The 20,019-nt window shown below is 35.7% G+C and overlaps 1 protein-coding gene across 3 annotated transcripts in view; it reads right to left on the bottom strand.

Annotated features, from left to right (window-relative positions):
• Positions 1–20,019, bottom strand: part of PCM1 (pericentriolar material 1) — a 97,541-nt gene that overhangs the window by 77,103 nt on the left and 419 nt on the right. For 2 of the 3 annotated variants that reach the window (XM_021713831.1, XM_021713832.1), the window contains exons 2-8: positions 18,606–18,668; positions 11,914–12,031; positions 10,329–10,574; positions 8,692–8,961; positions 7,838–8,008; positions 7,558–7,659; positions 912–1,089 (exon numbers count right to left, since the gene is read on the bottom strand). In XM_021713831.1, coding sequence (XP_021569506.1) covers positions 912–1,089; positions 7,558–7,659; positions 7,838–8,008; positions 8,692–8,961; positions 10,329–10,574; positions 11,914–12,009 — 1,063 coding nt within the window. In that variant the 5' untranslated portion in view covers positions 12,010–12,031; positions 18,606–18,668. The remainder of the gene's footprint in view (positions 1–911; positions 1,090–7,557; positions 7,660–7,837; positions 8,009–8,691; positions 8,962–10,328; positions 10,575–11,913; positions 12,032–18,605; positions 18,669–20,019) is intronic. The other variant, XM_021713833.1, reaches the window with a different exon arrangement.

Below are 20,019 nucleotides of genomic sequence, written 5' to 3' on the forward strand. Positions count from 1 at the left end.
GTAAGTTACTTGAAAGTCATATAGTTCTTTATGAAAATGCAAACTTATAATAGTAATCATGCAGCTGAGCCAGGGGCTAGGTTTGGACAGCAGAATAAAGTAATGAACAATAGGGTAGCCTCAGTGAGGACTTAAACTCACAAAAATAGATGCTCAAGGAAGATAAATTATTATTTGAATGGAATGGTGGTGATAAACTACTAGAAAATATAACTTAGTCTTATAGAACTTTAAAAAGTAACAATCTTTTAATGAGAAATTTAAATACTTAAGCTTAAAGGTCATCACCTTGTTTGATGAGACAAACTTATAAAATCATACTTAATACTAAAGAACTCAATAAAATTTTCACCTACATCACAAATGGCTATGAGGGAAGGAGGAAGAAATGAATACTTCTGCGTCTCGGAACACTGCATAAAATATAAATTTAGTTCAAAGAAGATAGTGTATACAACTGCATACTTAACTGAAATAACAGCTACTACTGACTGAACACTAAAGATGCTTTATAAATTTATTCACTGCCTCATTTAAGGTTATAACCCTTCCTTGGGAGGCAAGCAAAGAACGACAATCCTAGGTGAAGAAAATATAAAAAATGGAAATAAAACCATCAAGAGGTCTATCAATCTAAAGAACAAAAAGAGGATTACAGCCTTTCTCTTTTACCTCGTAAGTGTACTCTCTGATGAACCGGATAGCAAACTGGCTGTGTGCATGGTACAATATGATGGCAAACAGTTGTCCCTGCAACCTTTTCTGCATAACCAGTGAAAAGCACAGGACATATAGGTTTCTAAACTAGTCAACAGTCAAGATCTGCTCATATAATAACCAGCATCCAACTTGCAATACAATTACTTACTGAACCTTGCTTATAAAAACAACATTCTAAGACTGTGGTTTACCAGAATCATCCATCACAGCAATAGCTTGCTCTGCTTTGTGTTGCAGAGCTAGAAGAGCAGCCTGTCGTCCCTGTAGAGCTCGCAGCTGCTCCTGCTGCTGTAACATTCTTTTTAATAAATCATGTTGTTTCTTTAAATTTTCTATCTCTTCCATAGGCTCCTGCTGAGGATCTCTGGCCTGAAAAATAAGACAAACAATAGTTATATCTGAAGAAAAGCCATGTTCCTGTTTCAATGACAAAGTGTATTCACAGACAACAAATTAGTACTAAATATACAACACCAGACACAGTTTTAGTAGACTTGAAGAAAAAAGAGTAGGAACAGAATGATAACATAGAGATAGCCTGCCACGTGAGGACTAAACGCTGAGCTTTTTTCCTCTTGCCCAAATTCCTAACTAAGAGGCCTGAAAAGTCACGCCCTACAAACTGTAAAGTCTCATGAGTTTTTATTAACTCTATACTATATGTTTGCGTTCCAGACTGATTTTGCCATAACATTGAGACAGGAGATAGCTAGAGAAAGGCTAGGCAGGAGGCAGGCAGACAAGGCAAGTCCTTCTGTAACAATGTAGCAAACGTCCAGCAGGCCTCTCAGGCTGACACACACGCCTTGGTAAACAAGCTACCTGTGAGCCCCTCAAGCTAGAGCTCAAGTATTGACTGCTGGGATAGAAAAACAACCAATCAGTTTGTTGCCGAGTACCAACCAATAAGATTACAGCTAGTGCTAGCCAATCGGCTCAGTCATAAGGCTATATAAACACCAGGTTTCAGCTCCAAATCAGTTACTCCCTCGGGTCCCCTCCCACTGTGGGAGCTTGTCTGTCCTGTTAATAAATCCTGCCTTCTTACTTTCCGGCTGTCCGTGTTCCTCATTCTTTCCGGGGACCAGACAAGAACCTGACCTGAAGAGCTGCAGAAGATCACAGAAGCTGGACTGAGCCAGCAGAACTGGGAGAGCTGATGGAAGAAGGCAAGACTCTGAAGCTGAGATACTTCTAGGGGCTGCAACACTCTCAGGGCTTGGCTTGCCAGCCCATTAGGGCCAACATTTCCAGGCTTGGCTTACCAGCCCCTTGAGATGACCTCTGGGGCTTGGCTGGCCAACCCAGTGGGTTGACACACTCGAAGCCCATGCTGACCTGAAAAATCCGCACCAACATCAGGTAACAAGGAAAGAGGAAATCAAAAATATTTTATGACCCTGCAAAGCTATCTCTTGGGAAAATATTTTATGACCCTGCAAAGCCATCTCTTGGGAAAATCTGCATAGAATCCCCTTCCCAAAAATTCCCAGGAGCCAAATACTGCTATCTATTCTAAGGGCTTCACCTACACACCAAGAACCTTAGCTTCCTCAACTCCCCCTTTCCCCTCAACTCAGCATTTCCTTTACTGATTTCAAAACTCTTTAATCAGAACTTAACTCCTTCTACCAACTGCCAGTCAGGTAATCTTTGAATCCACCTATGACCTGCAATGCCCCTTGGAATTTAAAAAAGATGGCCGGGCTTGGTGGCTCAGCCTACAATTCTAGCACTTTGGGAGGCTGAGGTGAGTGGATTGCCTGAGCCTGGGGCTTCGAGACTAGCCTGGGAAACTTGGTGAGACCTCATCTCTACAACTTAAAAAAAAAAAAGAAAGAATTCAGAAAAGAATTTGCTTGTGCCTAATGACAGAAGTTTGTGGCAACCAGTTTCAGATTTTAAAATTTTTCACCTGCTCTTAGAATTAAGAAAGTGAAAATTTTGCTGGTCGTGAATGTGTTAATTTCATAGTCAATGGTAAAATGTAAAACCAAAGCAAAACAGGTATAGATAGAGAATGACTCAGAAATCTCTCCAGGTTGATACTGATCAACCAAACACTCCTCTAGCAAAGTATAAAATAATTAGGAGAAAAAAATTATGCAAATAAGAAAAATGTCATCTGATGGAGGGAAGACTCTAAAGAATATATATTTTCACCTAATTTATAATCTTCTCACCTCCTCCAAAAAATTTTAGACTCAGGGTTACCTTAAAACAATCTAATTTTAAAGGGTTTACTAAACAATTAATATAGAGTTTTACACTTTAAAAAGCATACTTTTTTTGAGACAGGGTTTCATTCTGTTGTCCAGGCTGGAGTGGTGGCACAATCTCAGCTCATCACAGCCTCGAACTCCTGTGCTCAAGCAGTCCTCCTGTTTTAGCCTCCCAAGTAGCTGAGACTATAGACACACAGCACCACCACGCCTGATGGTTCTTTTCTTTTTTTAAATAGAGACAGGGCCTCGGTTTTTTGCGCAGGCTGGTCTCAAACTCCTGGTCTCAAGGGATTTTCCTGCCTCGGCCTCCCATAGTGCTGGGATTACAGGTGTAAAGCCACCGCACCTGGCCTAAAAAATATACTTTTTAAAAAGTTACTTAATCCTTGTTAGTTGCATTTACTTGCAAATCTGTGATACCCTAATTATGAAGAATTATATAAGCTATTAAAGTAAATACAACTTTCTTTAGACTTTTCACTAATCCAAAAATGAATTCTCAACAATTTTCAAAATTAACAGTATTATTATTGCTTGTCAACTTTTACATCTATGTAAATAACATTTCTAACTGATACTTAGAAAAGCTGAGCTAATGGAGGAGGGTAGGGACTATGATCAAATACACAAAAAGAGAAGATGAGAAAACAAAAATAAAAATATCTGGGAATAAAAACATACCAAGAAAATAATGGTTGAAATAGAAATCCAAGAAGAATGCTAGGACTATTTTCATCCTTCAAACATATCTTTATTTAAACTTTTTTGAGTCACCTTCATCAACTACATTTTTAGTTTACAGATTAAAAATACATTGATAACTTAGGCATGAAATCCCAAGCTGCACATATGTAACAGTCCAATTTCAGAAAACCTTAAGTCTTCCTTTGCTCCACTCAACTGAGGGTCCCCTAATAACTATTCAGCGATCCAGATTATAGCTTTACACCTTCAGACAATTATGTAGTACAATTTTTTTTCATGTGAAAGGTAAGAAACTATAAGCCCAGAGAAGATAAAGCTATGATTTATCCAATGTCAGTTAGGAAAAGTCAGGTTCTTGGTCCTAGTTCTTTACAACATACTGTCTGCCCCAAAATTATGTGCTTGGATCCTAAATCCAGAAGTATAAGATACAATCTCTGAGAATAGCAGGTTTGGGAGACAGGAGCTAGCTCACACGAAATAATCAGAAATTAATAAAATGAAGCCAAAATAAAGGTACACAGTATAAATATAAGTTTATATCTAAGAGCTGAGATTTAATGGGAAGTGGGTAATGAGTATGGACAAACAGGGAGGACCTAGGTACTCGTGGAAAAGTTTCTTTTGTAAAACTATGCAAAAATGTCATCATGTCTATAAAATATTCCATAAAAATGGAATCTGCCCTTGCAGGTATCTCTAGAATATCAATCATTTCATAACATGCATAACTCACAAGGCTGTTTTCAGTTCTGAATCTCATATAAGACCTCAACTTTTTTTTTACTATTCTAACAAAATACTGTATTTTGAAAAGATTCTAAGTAAGGAATGAGAATGAAATGGTGAGAATCACAGATCCTGCATAGCAGAGAAAAGAATAAAGTCAGATGGTAGGAATACAGATTTCTTTTTTAAGAAATTTAAATCATTTTTAATAGAGTACTAACAGAACAACACTGGAACAGCCTTAAGAATCAAATTAAAGAGAGTCAAATTTGAATAAACTCCAAGAAGTTCAAGAAAGATTAATATTTATTTATAAGGACATTATTCAAAGAATCTTAAAGACAGAAAAAATTTTAAAAGCAAATATAATGCCTTAGGGAAAAAAGAATTGGCAGATACCATGCTGTAGTAAAACTTAACTCTGAAGTTTTACTTGTCACTATACAGGAAATTAAAGAACAAAATTCCAAAGGATACCTATTGTGCTTCATGCTCATGCTCTTCTTCAATGCTAATAGCTTTTAAAACAATCAGCTTTTTTTTACTCTTCAGCTGAACTGGGGCATCTTTTGCTTAACACTTTATGTAATAAGATCCTGACTTAAAACTGTCATCTTCTCAAATTCTTGTGAAAGCCAGAAAAAAATAAACAAACTAAAAAACCAAACTGCCAAAATACATAGAGGTGAAGTTTTGTCATTTTTAAACAGCCACAAAAAACAAAACATAAAATAGCTATAAAACAGAAAAGGAAGATTAAGTCCTAGGTAATAAACTAGTAATAAAACATGAAATCAGTCTTGTCTACACTCAATTATTAAAATAGTACTTTGCTCTTGCCAAAAGGATATGAGCACTTTTATAAATGATATTTTTATTCAAACTGTTTAATTGGAACTATAAATAGTTGTTTTTAAACCTATCTGGAATGCCTTTTTGCAAACCCCAAAAAAATTAAAAGAACACTTAAAACAGAGAAAAACCAGCAAAAACATTAGCCAGTAAGTCCATTGGATAAATATTTTTCTTAAAAAAAAATAAAAGGAGTTTCCAAAAACAATAAAAAATATATATAAAAGCATTTCATTCTTAAAAAGAAAGTTTCCTAATAGCTTCCTCTCCGTTCTTTAATGAATGACCTCAGGAAATAAGACAAAAATTAAAGTACCTTCTTGATTCATGAACACAATTACCAGAAAAAAAAGAGCAACCAAGAGTCAATGTTTAAGAATGTGTTATATTTTGAGGCCTTGATGGCAAAAAAAGGAAATTAATTACATTTTAAAGTTTCTGTTCATGTAAATTAAGAACAGCTGTCAGATATAATCCATGGAGAGGTAAGAAAGTAAAAGAAATAAGGGATAGCAAATGATAGTATAGTAAATAATCATATTAATAATTTGTATATGTGAAAGTTAATAGCAACAACAGAAATGCAAGTAAAGAAGAGAAAATATGAACAAAAAAGGTGCTTATTTAGAGACTTCCCAAATTAACATTATAAAGTATACCTTGAGGGAAAGCTGTGTATTTGAGTGTATTTCCTACTAGGCCTCAGTTCCCTGTCATTCTGAGGTCTGTTTCCTTTGCCTACTGAACTTATAGTAATGTCAATGTCTGAAACCCGTTCTTGTGAAGCTCAATTCCCTAGTTTATCCTCAATGCACAGCCAAATCTTCAGACTAAAAGATGCTTCCTTTATTAAATAGTATAGCATATTAATCTCTTAACACAAACTCCTGTTTAACATACAAGTCAGTCTTGTAAATAAATTTTAAAAATTTACCAGTCCATCTTTAAAAAAGAAAAAAAGAACCAAACTACCCCACCCAAGTGGCAGTAACCTTAATCAGACTTAATCAGGTTTCTGTAGACTAGACTGTTGCTTATTGAGGTTAAGCAAGTATCACACCCCAGGCAATTTCCCAGTTATACAACTGCTAAAGCAAATTTTAGCATTTATTCTGCTACCCATTACTAATTAATGATTGTTATGCTTGTTATGATTGTTATGTTAAAAGAAATTCTCATCATGGTAAATACTTTAGATGCTAACATATAAATTATAAAAATCTACACAATTTCCCACCCCTCCTCAAAAGAATTCCTTTACCCATTGCCCCAATCCTAAGAAATTATTCCCAGCACCACTGTAAACAGAAAAACAATTTCCTCACAGTAGAATCTAATCTTCAACAACTGTTTGGATCAGGCCCTCTGAGTATCTCCTGGTGAAAATATGGAGAGAAAAAAATTCAAATGTCCTCTTCAAATTAGGAAGGGCAAGGAAGAGAAAGGAGGCAGATAGGAAAGTATTCAGATCAATATTTAAAGGAAACAAACCCACAAATCCCTAATGCTGACTGGTATTTTGAAACATATCTCAAAAGCAACAAATATACATAATTATCCTCTCAAAAGACAGCATTACCAGTCTGTAACAAGTTTTAAAGTTGACTGATGACTGTGGTTATAGGCACATCTGTTAGAAATGCTTGAAAGCACACTCATTTTGAAGTACACTAACTAAACTAAGTTTATTTTACAAATCTTTCCTCAACATTTTATAAATTCCTATTTTTCCAAGAAACAGTATTTTGATGTCATTTTGCCGAGTCAGAAATTATAGTATTTTTCTCATTGTGAATAAATCACAATGTAGATGCTATCCTGTCCCACTTACTAGTCTTTAAGTCGATTTTTCAGTAATCTGGTTTTGTTACAGTACTAGGATAGAGCCTGAGAAATGAAAAATCCTAATACCTTTAAAGAGTTCTCAGTGGCAACTTGGAGACTTTTCCAATAGACTATATACTAAGTAATCACTAATGTTACCTATAGCCCTTATCCCCACGATGAATTTTAATATTACTGATGCATTTTAAAATTAGTAAAGCTTTATTTAAAAAGACAAATTAGAAATATGTTCTTGTAAAACTGAAGATGAAAAATTAGCAGATTTTCAAAACAACCATTAAAAGTATTTTTAATGTTAATAAACAAAACATTTAACTTCCGTGTTTAAACGTGGAAGAATATATACAGCATTAACAATTTGAGGGTTTCTTCCCTGGAATACACTTTTCATTAAGGAGCACCTATAAAATATTATCTTGAAAATTGGGGGGGAAAGTTTAAATCTTCATTTCCAGCATTTTAATTACCAAAAACCGCTTACCGTGGTATCTGAAGCCTCAGACTGCACATCTATGTTTAGCGATGTGCTCTCAGCTACAGAATCAGATCCCACAGCTGAATCCTCCTCCTCATTTTCTCTAGCCTGAAATATTTTAGTGGTATAAATCATACAACTATTAAAAAGGGCAATAAAATGTTATAATGGATGGCACGATTTTTTGAAAATATGTTAACTCCTCTGGGGTGGCATCAGAACGTCATCAGTATCTATTCACTGAAATACTACAAAAATATTACATTATCAAAGGTCTAAAACTTACAAGTATTTTTTGGAGAAATTTCAAATATGACTTTTCTTGTTCTTTAAGATGATCTATTAGATGAGTAAGGCGCTCAACATTAGCAGATCTCTCATTTTTCTCCACAAGATCTTCCCGCATAGAAATAGCTTTAGTAATATAATCACGAATTTGGACAAGCCTGCTTACAATCTGCAGAGAAAATATTAAAAAAAAAAAATAAGCATAAAAGTACACAATATGTACAACTGAGCATAATTAATTCAACAGCAACAATTTTTACAAATTTTTATTTAGGAAATAATAAATAGGTTGTAAGAATGAATACATGCAAAAACTCAAACTTAGATTTTAATGAAAACATAATTGATAATACTTTTTAAAAACTCTCACCGCCAATTTAAAAATAATTCCAAAATTATTATTTTAATTTTCTGAAAGATTTTATTTGTAGAACTGCACATCAAACTTAACTATTATTTGCATAAATTTTCCTTCTAATGTCAACATAATTCTTTATAAGTAAATTTAAAGTATTATTCTCAAAAGTACTTAGAAGAATTACATTGTTGTGTAAAAAATAATTCTTACAAAAACCTAAATAATCAGTTTGCTTCCAATCCCCCTTTATTAAAAATTGGTGATATAGTATTCAGCAAATAAATAGAAGCCTTAATGAACCTGAATATGCCATTTCTACAATCACTTTGGATAAAAAGAAATTTATTCTATATTAAATAAATCTGGGAATCAGGGAAGTACTTTAATTCCACCCAACTAAAATTTCTATGGGTATAAGCCAATATTATTTTTAAAATCTTAGTATTATACTGTGAGGTGTGAAAACAAGGAGCAAAATAAACATATTTTACCACCTGGCTGCTCTCCATTGCAGGTTCTCCTCTCCCATCTTCTTCGGAGACTTGACAGTTTTGCAAAAGGTCATTACTCAAAGCAGAAGCAAATAACTCTTTACATTGTGCCGATCCAACTGTTTCTCTCTTCTGAGGACTTGTTACTGCATCTTTGCTCTTGTTAGTATTTATCTGCATAGGTAAAAAGTTGAAGGGCTTTCGGTTTTCACTAAGCTGACGTTTGTTGTTAGCAGCGGTTGCTCTACCTTGAGAATCACTTCCAATGCTTCTCTATATATGAAAAAAGAAATCAAATCCCATAAGCATTAACCTTACAACAGTATTTTTTTAAAATCCAATGTTCTTAATATCACCACCAGATAGTGATTCAGAATGTTATGCGTGAACAGTTTTGCAGAAAAACCTGAAGGAACTTTAGATCTATAAAATTCTTCCATTCAATTATCAAAATTTGATTAGCACTTCCTAGACTTCATTTTGTTGAGACAATTCAACTGACGAATATGAACGAGATTAGTCTAAATGAAGTACAAGGTGTGTATCCTTACTAAAAATGCTTGGGCCCGTAAGTGTTACAAACTTCATATTTTTTCAGATTTTGGAATATTTGCATATACATAAAGAGATATATCCTCATGATGGAACCCAATTCTAAACACGAAATTCACATGTTTCATATACATCTTATAAACATAGCCTGAAGGTAGTTTTATACAATATTTTTAAAAATTCTATGCATAAAAAAAAGTTTTGACTATATTTTTACTGCAACCTGTTAACATGAAGTCAGGTAAAATTTTCCACTTGTGGCATCACACTGGCACTTTAAAAGTTTCTAATTTTGGAGCATTTTGGATTTTTGAAATAGGTATGATCAACCTTTACTAGGACTATGGACGACATTTACAACTTACACTGCTACTTGTTACTTGTATACAGAATTTTTATAGGCTTTGAAAAAATAATTCCATGTTAGTTAACATGAACATCAGCATAAAGATGTGTATATGAAGCACTGTCTGAAAAAGTATTCAGCTCCATGTCTGGCATATAGTTTAAGTGTTCATAATTAGTAAACAGACGTGAATGATTATCACCATCACCATATCAGACTTGAATCTACCTTTCTATTTGGAAACCTGTGTATCTGCAAAGTATAGGTATGACAGTAAAATACTTGTCAAGAGTTCATTATCATTTTTACTTGCTTTTAGATCTAAACTTTATTTCAGTGATTATAAATACAAAACAGTTTCATTCTTCTACAGGTGACCCAGCACATCCCTCGCTTATCTAATAATAAATATACTACGTTGCATATTTCCATTTATTTAACAGCAATCTTATTCAGTTACTAAAATGCAAAATTTAGCTTCATAATGAAGTCACTTAAGTTAGTCACATAATAGTAACAAAATCCAGAAATACTGGTCTTTAGCAAGTTTACATATAAGACTTCATTTCCCTCCAAAAAACATAGTAACATCACCATGGATTAAAATTATTTCCATATATACAGAAAATAAAAAAGCAAAAGTTAAATTAATAGCTCAATTTTTTATTATTAAAACAAATTATTTAATCCATTTCAAGTATTTCCCAAAGTCACAACTTGATTTTTAAAATAATTCACAAACCTGATCTAAATCACTGAAGTTTATCCGCTGCTTAAGTTTCTCTAATTCTGCCTGCTCTGGGACAGACATCTGAGTCATGTATCTACTGTGTGGAAAGGTATGTGGAGTCTTTGTTCTTCGCCTTCCAACTCCTGGTGATGACTCCGGAGAAATATCATTAGTTACTCTTTTATCACTTTCTACACCAAACTTTTTCTTATTCTTTTCTGATGATCTATTTGCCTTCTTCTGTTGGCCACCCCAATCCTTTAAAAAAGTAAAAGCAAAAGTTAATCTGGCCTTCATCAAACCAGGAAAATAAGCTGGTATGCTTAAAAAATTGTGGTATGCTTAAAAATTTAAACGAAAAATGACAAATTTTCACATAAACTCTTAGACAATTACTTATTTCTATTAACTCACTTTTTCACTTATTACATCCAGCCTAATTATAGCCCATCCTTCAGAAAATAAATTATTTCCTGTCATAAACCATTAACAAAAACAAATCTCCAAATCCCAGCCCTAAAGTCAGTCTATTTTCAAAAGCATTTTTAAAAATTGTTATTTTCTTTCTACAAATTGAATAGTGAAATAAATTATAGGTACCTTTACTGGTCTCCTTTAGTAAGTATGTATGGTAAAAAGAAGATAGATTTGGAATCGATCTGGGTTCTAAAGTAATCACTGTTTTCTGAAAAAAACATTCCACTGTGTGCCCCTAGGCAATTTATTTACCTTCACGCAGTCTCAGTTTCCTATCCCTAAAATAGTGTCACCTTTAAAATAGGATTAGAAATAACATAGATAAAACATCTAGCATAGTATCTAATATTTAGTAAGCAATAATATAGCTATTATTTGCACAGGCAAAAATGTACTATGTGACAATATCCGATATGGCGTAACAAAAAGTGCTTATTTTAACTTCACCATATGTATACTGGAAGAATCTGTTAGTTACTACTATAGTAAAACCACTTGGATATTTTCCTCATTTATAATAAAACTCCCTTCTCTATGAACTGTACTTCCACCCAATCCATGAGTGGATGGTCCTGTCAACCTTTTATACAACTAAGCCCACTCTATCCTGGCCATATAAGACTAATCATACTTAGTATAATCATACTTGGTATAATCATACTTAAAATTTTCAAATTGGAACTAAGAGACAAGTCAGTACATAACCAAAAACTTTAGAATGATGGGGTGGCCATAGTATACCACATGGATTAGAAAAGGAAAGTAAATTGATATGTGAAGAGAAAGTTGTGTAAGACAAAAGCACTCAGAAGCAGAGTCACAGTAGTGAAAGAGGAATTCTTGTCAACTTTCTAGTTCCTTTTCCCAGCCCCTTCCTAAAACCCAAATGGTTTCCATAAAACACCTTCACATCCTTATAATAAATCTGCTTTTTTGGTTATTTCTGTTCCCTGCAATCAAGGCGTCCTCAACTAATATAATAAATAGTCCAGGGTCCCTTAATATCTTGGCCAGCAAGTGTTTATTTACAAAGAACTTCAGTGAGTTAGATTTGGTCAGGATAAAGTTACATGTTAACATTAGTAGTCAATAACACACTATCAATAGTAAAATATCATACCATATTGTTGAGTCGATCATCAACACTCTCATTGCTCCAGTTTGGTAAATCCTGATCATTCATACCGTCTTCAAAAGGACCTCCTCCTGTGGCCATACTGGTTTTAACAATTAACTCTCTGTGAATCAAGAAAAAGTCAAGCTTTTTAACACATAAAAACAAACTTCAAGTTTAAATATAGGAGACAATTTGAATAAGCAGAAAAACAGACATGATGGGAAGACTAAATATTACAACCAACCGTTTTTTCCTAAATGTATAGGCTTAATATAATCCCAACAAAAATTAAAATCCCGCTTCATTCTTTTTGGAGCTTGACAAATGATTCTAAAATTCTTCTGGAAGAATAAATAAGTCAAAAAAATTTTCAACAGCTGAAAAATAAAAGCAAGAGTAGCAACAAAGGTCAGGAAGGTAGAAATCTAATCCAAGTTTCAACAATGCTGTCTGTATGATTCAATTAAATTAGTACCAGCCCAAGAATGAAAATCTATGCCCTCTGGATAGAATATGAAGTGCCCTTCAAAATATGTAATTATGAAGGCTGGATAATATAGCCTGTCTTTATAACATGAAAAAAGTCACATAAAAGAAGAACAAAAGCAATATGGAAAATTGTATACAAATTTTACAAAATAAAAAGCTAAGAAAACATACTAAAATGCTTTCATGAAAGCAATTCTTTATTAGAGGGTAGAAATGTAATTTTTCCTCTTTTCTCTGTCTTATATGTTTTCAGCAAGTTTATTTTTTTATACTTTTTAAACAATTAATACCCATAGAGAGGTGTGTCCCGTGAACAGAAACATTGCTTTTAAATTAAAATTCTGCAACTAATGTTTTCTAGGTCTACTAACATAATCTGTAATATTAAAGAACAGAAGTCAAAAAACAGTCACTAGAGATGATATTATTTTTTAAAGCACTAAAGCAAATTGTTTTAAAAAGTAAATTTAAAGGGAAAACGATTAAGATATTGAAGAAAAATTCTTACATATCATTTTTACCTTAAAATAGAGTATGTTATACTTTCTATCAATAGAATAATAAAATAAGCTTACTTTAAGATAACTGTATTAAGAATATATTTGGAGAAAGACTATTTTACATTCTACTTTTATATTATAATAAATTACCTCTAAAACGTAGAGCTTATTCTAAATTATTTACAGGCCAATGACTTTGAACACTACTATGACTATTACTAACAACTTTGAATAAGTTTCTAAACGATTATAAAACGCTATACCATAATTAGTTTGGGAAAAATAGATCAAATTTTTTAAAAATCTTTTTTAAAAGACAAATAAGTGAGAAAGTCTATTAAGTTAGAAAGATAAAAAATTGTGTCTACTGTTATACTGTGATTACAACATGAGAGAGAATATTTTGTAACTTTATAATAATGACACCAGATGCATTTATTTATTTATTTTTGAATTGGAGTCTCACTCTGTCATCTAGGCTGGAGTGCGGTGGCATGCTCATGGCCACCGCAGTCTCGACTTGCTGGGCTCAAGAGATCCTTCCGCCTCAGCCATCCAAGTAGCTGGAACTACAGGCGCACGCCACCACACCTGGTTAATTTTTTTTTTTAATTGTAGAGACAAGATCTCACCAAGTTGCCCAGGCTGCTCTCGAACCCCTGGGCTCAGGCAATCCTCTCGCCTCGTCCTCCCAAAGTGCTGGAATTATAGGCTTGAGCCACCGAGCCAAACCAACACCAACTGTATTAATTAATTTATTTATTTATTATTATTATTTTTTTGAGTTGGAATCTCACTCTGTCGCCCAGACTGGAGTGCAGTGGCCACTCCCAGCCACTGCAGCCTCGACCTGCAGGGGCTCTGGCGATCCTTCCACCTCAGCCTTCCAAGTAGCTGGAACTACAGGCGCAGTTAATTTTTTTATTTATTGTAGAGATGAGGTCTCACCAAGTTGCCCAGGCGGGCTTTGAACCCACAGGCTCAGGCAATCCACTCACCTCAATCTCCCAACCAAATGTATTTAAAGGTACACTATTAGAGAAGCAATATTATCAGTATAAATCTAAAGAAATAATTGCATGTGGATCAATTCTTATAACATTCACAGATTTCTCAAAGACAGTAAATACCTCCCCCTGTAAAAGGAAGAAGCCATTTCTCTCTTCTTTATTCTAACCTCTCTAACCACTCAAAGTCACCATTAAAAACACAAGATCCCTGTCTTCCACATTAGTGTGTAGACACATTAATATAAACTAGCATTCAGAAGTACAGAAAGACTTCCCACAATCACTAGGCATGTGGAGAAGATTAGTTCAAGCAAGATTTCTGTGGCAGAATCAATAGAACTTGGTGACTACAGTAGTCCCCTCTTTGTAATAGTTTTGCTTTCCAAGTTTTCAGTTACCCATGGTCAATCATGATCAGAAAATAGGTGAGTACAGTACAATATTCTGAGAGACAAAGAGAGAGACCACATTCACAAACCTTTTTTTTTTTTCTTTCAGAGACAGGGTCTTACTCTGTTGCACATACTACAGTGGTGCAATCATAGCTCACTGTAACCTCCTGCCTCAGTCTCCAAGTAGCTGGGCCTACAGGAGCATACGACCATGCCTAGCTAATTTTTTTGGTTTTTTGTGAAGACAGGGTCCAGGCTGGTCTCAAACTCCCGGTCTCAAGTAATCTTTCTGCCCTAGCCTCCCAGAGCACTGAGATTACAAGTGTGAGCCATTGCGCCCAGCTATCATGTAACTTTTATTACAGTATGCTGTTATAATTGTTCTATTATTGTTATTATTGTTACTCTCTTACTGTGCCTAATTTATAAATTATATTTTAAACTTTACCATATGTATGTGTATATGAAAAAACATAAAGGTTCAGTACTATCTGCAGTTTCAGGCATTCACTCGGGGTCTTTGGAAGGTGTCCCTCATGAAAAAAGGGGGAATAATGTATTAAGATATGGGAGACAAAGAAGGAAGGATTAAAGATGAACCCTAGGCTGTTAGCAACTGGGTATGTGATGATACAAAGTGATTAGAAAACGAACAAGTTTTAGTTGTTAAAAGAAGAGCTTCAGGAGTTCAGTTTTTAAAACATTAGGTTTGAGATGCCTACATACAGTACAACCCATTAAATCTGTCTAGGAAAAACACTGATCTGTCTCTAAAAGAGAAATCTGTGTTGGAGAGAGATTTGCAAGTCATCTATTCATAAAAGTATCTGAAGTGGGACAGAGGGCCTCAGGGAGAAGATGAAGAGTAAGGGAAGACTGGACCTTAAAGGATACTAATCTGAAATAGAGAAGACAAGGAAAAGGCTACTGAGAAGGTACAGAAAGATAGGAGGGATTTGAAGAGTATGCCAAAAAGGAAAAAGTGTATCAAGGAGATGAGAAGAAGGGAAAAAAGAAAGTTATCAGGTAATAGTTTTAAGGAATCAGTCTATGAAGGGAAGTAAGCAGAGAGAATAATACAGACAGTTTTATTTAAATGGAAGTATCCTGAGCATGTCTGAAGTTTGACAGTAAAACAGGGAGATGCTAAAAATGCAGAAGAGAAAAGAGAGAAGTAAATAGTGTGTGGTTTCTGAGAAAGTGGGAGCCATGGGATCCGAAGCAAAAAAAAAGATTAGCTTTAGACAGGAAGAATACCTCTCTCCTTAAAACAAAAGCAAAGGATGGAATTGGTGGGAGGCTGGTTAGCAGGTTTGGTGGTAGAAAATTGAGGGTATTCATAAGTGATGTGAAGTAAGAAGAACTGTACCTTAAATGTGAGAGGGTGAGGTAGCAGTCTTAAGAGATCTGAGAAGAGCAGGGAATGGAAAATGACTGTGGGCAGCACTAAGGACTCAGGTGAAACCAGAGACTATTCACTGATATCTCTAATACACACAGCAAATATTTTTTTTCCAGCAGTGCTCATAAGCCTCTATATAAACACCCCACTGAATCCATCCAAGGTTGAAATCTTGCTAGGCAAGTTTAATAGAAAGACAATAGGACAAATAAGCTGAAGTTGTTAGGAAACAATTGGTGCAGGTCACCAATGATGGGTATGGGCAGCTGAATGGGGATTTAGAATATATATTTTAACTTTAAGCAACCACTCTTTCCCATACTATGCCATACTTAACAAAGTTTAAACTTTTATAAATGTTTATTATATATAAATTTCCTCTAGCTGTTTTTAATAGCCTTATTGGATAGTCCTATTCTTACTTAAAAGATACAAAATGAAAATATACCATGGTAATTTGAAGATACTTTCAGTGACTAATCTTTTTGAAGAAAATCCTGCTGCAGGATTCTCACTATGGAGAAGTATTACATATATCTAAGTAGAATATCACGGTATTAATTACTATAAAGTTGGGAGCTGTGGCTCACACCTGCAATCCCAGCACTTTAAGAGGCAGAGGCGAGAGGATTGCCTGAGCCCAGGGGTTGGAAACCTGAGCAATTTGGTGAGACCTTGTCTTATAATAAATACAAAAATTAGTAGGACTTGGTGGCCTGTGGTTCAGTTACTTGCTGCAGTAGCCCTGAGCATACCACTGTACTCCAGCCTAGCTCAAAAACAAAACATAAAAATATCTATGACTAAGTTACCCATGAAATAAGAAGAAATTCCAAGTAGTCAAATATCATAACAAACAGATCTTTTCCTAAAATCTTTAGTTATTTCTTAAAAGGCATTAAATTACTTAACAGTCTTCTGTGGAAATATCTACCCAATAGAGTCTAGAATTTTCCTGGATAACAAATGGCAAATGGTTTCACTCTTTACTTCATTCCCTGCTTCCATGAACATTTGCAATGATTTTTCTAGGACTCTGACCTCAATTTCAACGTCCATCTCATTTTCTCTATTCTAATACTTTTTTCATTCTGAACTGGCAATTTTTTCACAATCCTGAACTTCTGAAGTTTCTCTTTCTGATCGTTTGCATTTTACTTCTCTCTCTTTCTCATGCCTGCTGAACCCGCCCTTAGCCCTCCTTAGAACTACTAATCCTTTGATCATTTCTCTCTCCCTGAATACATTAATAATCATTTGCTTCCTACTCAAACCCAAACCAAGTAAGTCATCTCAAAAATGCCTGCTAGCATCCTTGACTGCCTTACCTACTACCTCCCCATTCTGTCAATCCAATTCTGGATCAACCTCATTCATTACCTACTTTCTCTGCTTCTACTGTCAAACTGTCAAATAGTGAAAAAGTTGTCAAACAATGGCACTGACTCTGACCACCATTAAAGTATACAACACCACACACCTCTCTCTCTGTGTGTGTCTGTCTCTGTCTGTCTCTCTCTCTCTCTCTCTCTCTCTCTCTCTCTCTCTCTCTCCCCTAAAACATAAGTTTACTCCGTAAGTTAAGGCACCTTGTCTGTTTTGCTCTCAGCCATTATCTTTAGTGCTTTACAGTCATTATACAGCACATTGCAGGCATTCAAGCAAATTTGTAAAAATGAATGTATTGCTACACATTTCTTGTTGGCTTCTTACTGAATTCCCTAATGTAATTAGCCCACACCTTTTCTAGTTTTTTCCAAGTCTCAAATCTACTTTCCTCCTTCAGGAACAAATGGTCGAATCCCCTATTGAAAAAACACAGGTCTTCCAAATGTGAGTTAACTCAATTACCCTATGTTTTTATTCCTCTTACCCGTCCTCCCTAATGTGTGAAAAGGAAAATTAATTTATAACTGATTTTGTAATTCTTTTCTAGTTTACTAATGCCTACTATATAGCAATCACTCGTGTTAAAAAATCTAATAAACACACATCTTGACCTTTCCATGAGTTCCATTTTTCTTGCCCTATTTTGCTATAGTCTTCCAGTTTTTAAAAAAATTACAATTAAGATAAAATCAATTTTTTAATAATAATCTCATCTCAAGTCCTCATAGAGGAACTAAAAACCTGTCAGCTTTTGTAGAAAGCAAGCACACATATTAAACAAACTTTGAAAATGAACTTTCTTAAAATTTTAACAATATAATTAAATTCAAAGTATTTCTTTCTGAGAATTTTTAAAAGAGGAATTATTTCCAAATACTTCTAACAAAAATGTCTTCTAATTCTCATCTTGTAAACATTTAATTTCTAAATTATCCTTTGTGAGCAACTATTTAACTTTCCCTTGTGAACATTCTGCAGCACTCTATTCTGCCTGTCAGAGAATATCTTTATACAGCCAACATGTGACAATGTACTATGTACTCAAAGTAATGTTTAAAGTATTTTTAGACAACTAAGAGAATTCTAAAGTACAACAAATTCAAAAACTAGAGTTCATGAACAAGAAAATAAGCAACCAATTAACAGGAATGTTGTAGACAATATCTTGAGGTTAAATGGATTTGGAAAAAGAGGCTAGCCCGTTGTGATAAGACACATTCCAACTCAAATGGGCTAAAGAAATTTTGTGAAGGCAAAAAAATTTCAAAGGGTAACTGCATACACATTCTAGTATTTAATAATTAGGAATGGACTTTCTAACAAAGATATGAAGGCAGACCAAAGTGGCATGCCAAAAAGCAGAGCAAACAGGGCAGCAAACTCAGAACGTTCCTTTACTAAACAGAGAAGGTCCTTAATCACACACTGTTATATTGATAAGAGTCTCCATCATAAAGTCTTCTTCAACTATAATAAAATGGATAATAATTCACATATAATGACATCAAATTACCTGTTTAGAAACTAGTGTTTGCAACTCAGAAATGGCTCCTTTCCTGCTCCACACTTCAAAGTTCTTGTCTGTTTAGGATTTTAAAAAATAACCTTAATAAATGCTTTACTTACACTATGAAGTACAGGATAACAAATATCTATGCTATAAAATGTTTAGAAAAATCAACAGAAAAGGAAAAATGCAATTTATCAATATTTTAAACTTACATTACTTCAATCCTTTTGCCAAACAATGTGATACACATAAATGTTTAAATCTCCCAAACTTCTAAAATCCTACAAAACAACAAAGTGACCTATTCATCTCTACTTTGTAATAAGATAAGGACATCCACTAACTCTAAACTTATCATTTAAATACCCATGCTGGGGTGGGGCTGGCAGTTGAGGGAAACTGCCAGGGGAGGGAGGGGCACACCTCATCAACAAGGGTACCTGCAGAATCAACGTTTGTATACCTAACCCTGAACTGCACCCCACATCTTTAAGAAAAAGAAAAAACCCATGCCATCGCACGCCCGTAGTCACAGCTTATTCACGGTGCCGCGATCATGCTGCTGCACTCCTGCCTCCCGCCCGAGCGACAGAGATTCCCGACTCAATAACATAAAATTAAAAATAAAATCATCCATGCCAAGGCTTCCTCTTCTGATTGGCCAAGTCACTAACTTCCTGTCCCCCAAACGATTTAAGAACTTGGCAGACCCGATGATTAAAAAGTCTGCTGATTTAAAAGCTAGCCAGGGTTCTCCATAATCAATTCACCTCGTCGCTCCGTCCACCCAGGGCTTCCCTTGAGTCCAAAAGCTTCACGTCACCCCCGTGTCCGGCGGCCCTGGCCAAGGTGAGAGGGAGAGAAAGGAGCAGGTGCGTGCGGAGCGCGGCGACAACCCGCCGGGTAACCGGAGAACGGCAGCAGGCGGAGTCAGCGAGGCGGCTACGGGGCGGGGGCGTGGGGGGCGCCCAGAGAGCCCGCTTCTTCCGGCGCCCCAACACGATCGCTCACCGTAGGACACACGACACAGCCCTCAATCCGCCCCCCCCCAAAATTCAGACTAGGCGAGCTCCTGAGGAGGGGGTCGCGGGATGAAAAGTTCACAGGACCCACCTCGCTGGGACGGGGGCGGGGGGGGGGGAGGAAGCTGAGGCCAAAGCCCCGACACCAGTGTCCGCAGAGCCAGCGACGTTTCCCGAAGCCCACCCGGCACGTCGTTCTCCCCGACCCCAGGCCCCTCCGAACGACATCCGTGGGAAGAGCTGGAGCAGGGGGCGGCGGGAGGGGCGTGGGGGAGAGCCGTGGGACCAACGTTCCCTCCGCGGGCGCAAGCCCAAGTCGGAGGCCTCCCCCTCCCCTCCGCCCTCCTCGGACTCTTCAGAGTCGCCCCGCTCCTCACCCGCCCTTCTCCACCCCC

This window comes from Carlito syrichta, unplaced genomic scaffold (genome assembly GCF_000164805.1).
Source record: "Carlito syrichta isolate Samal-C Ts95f unplaced genomic scaffold, Tarsius_syrichta-2.0.1 Scaffold304757, whole genome shotgun sequence".
Taxonomy (NCBI): Eukaryota; Metazoa; Chordata; class Mammalia; order Primates; family Tarsiidae; genus Carlito; species Carlito syrichta.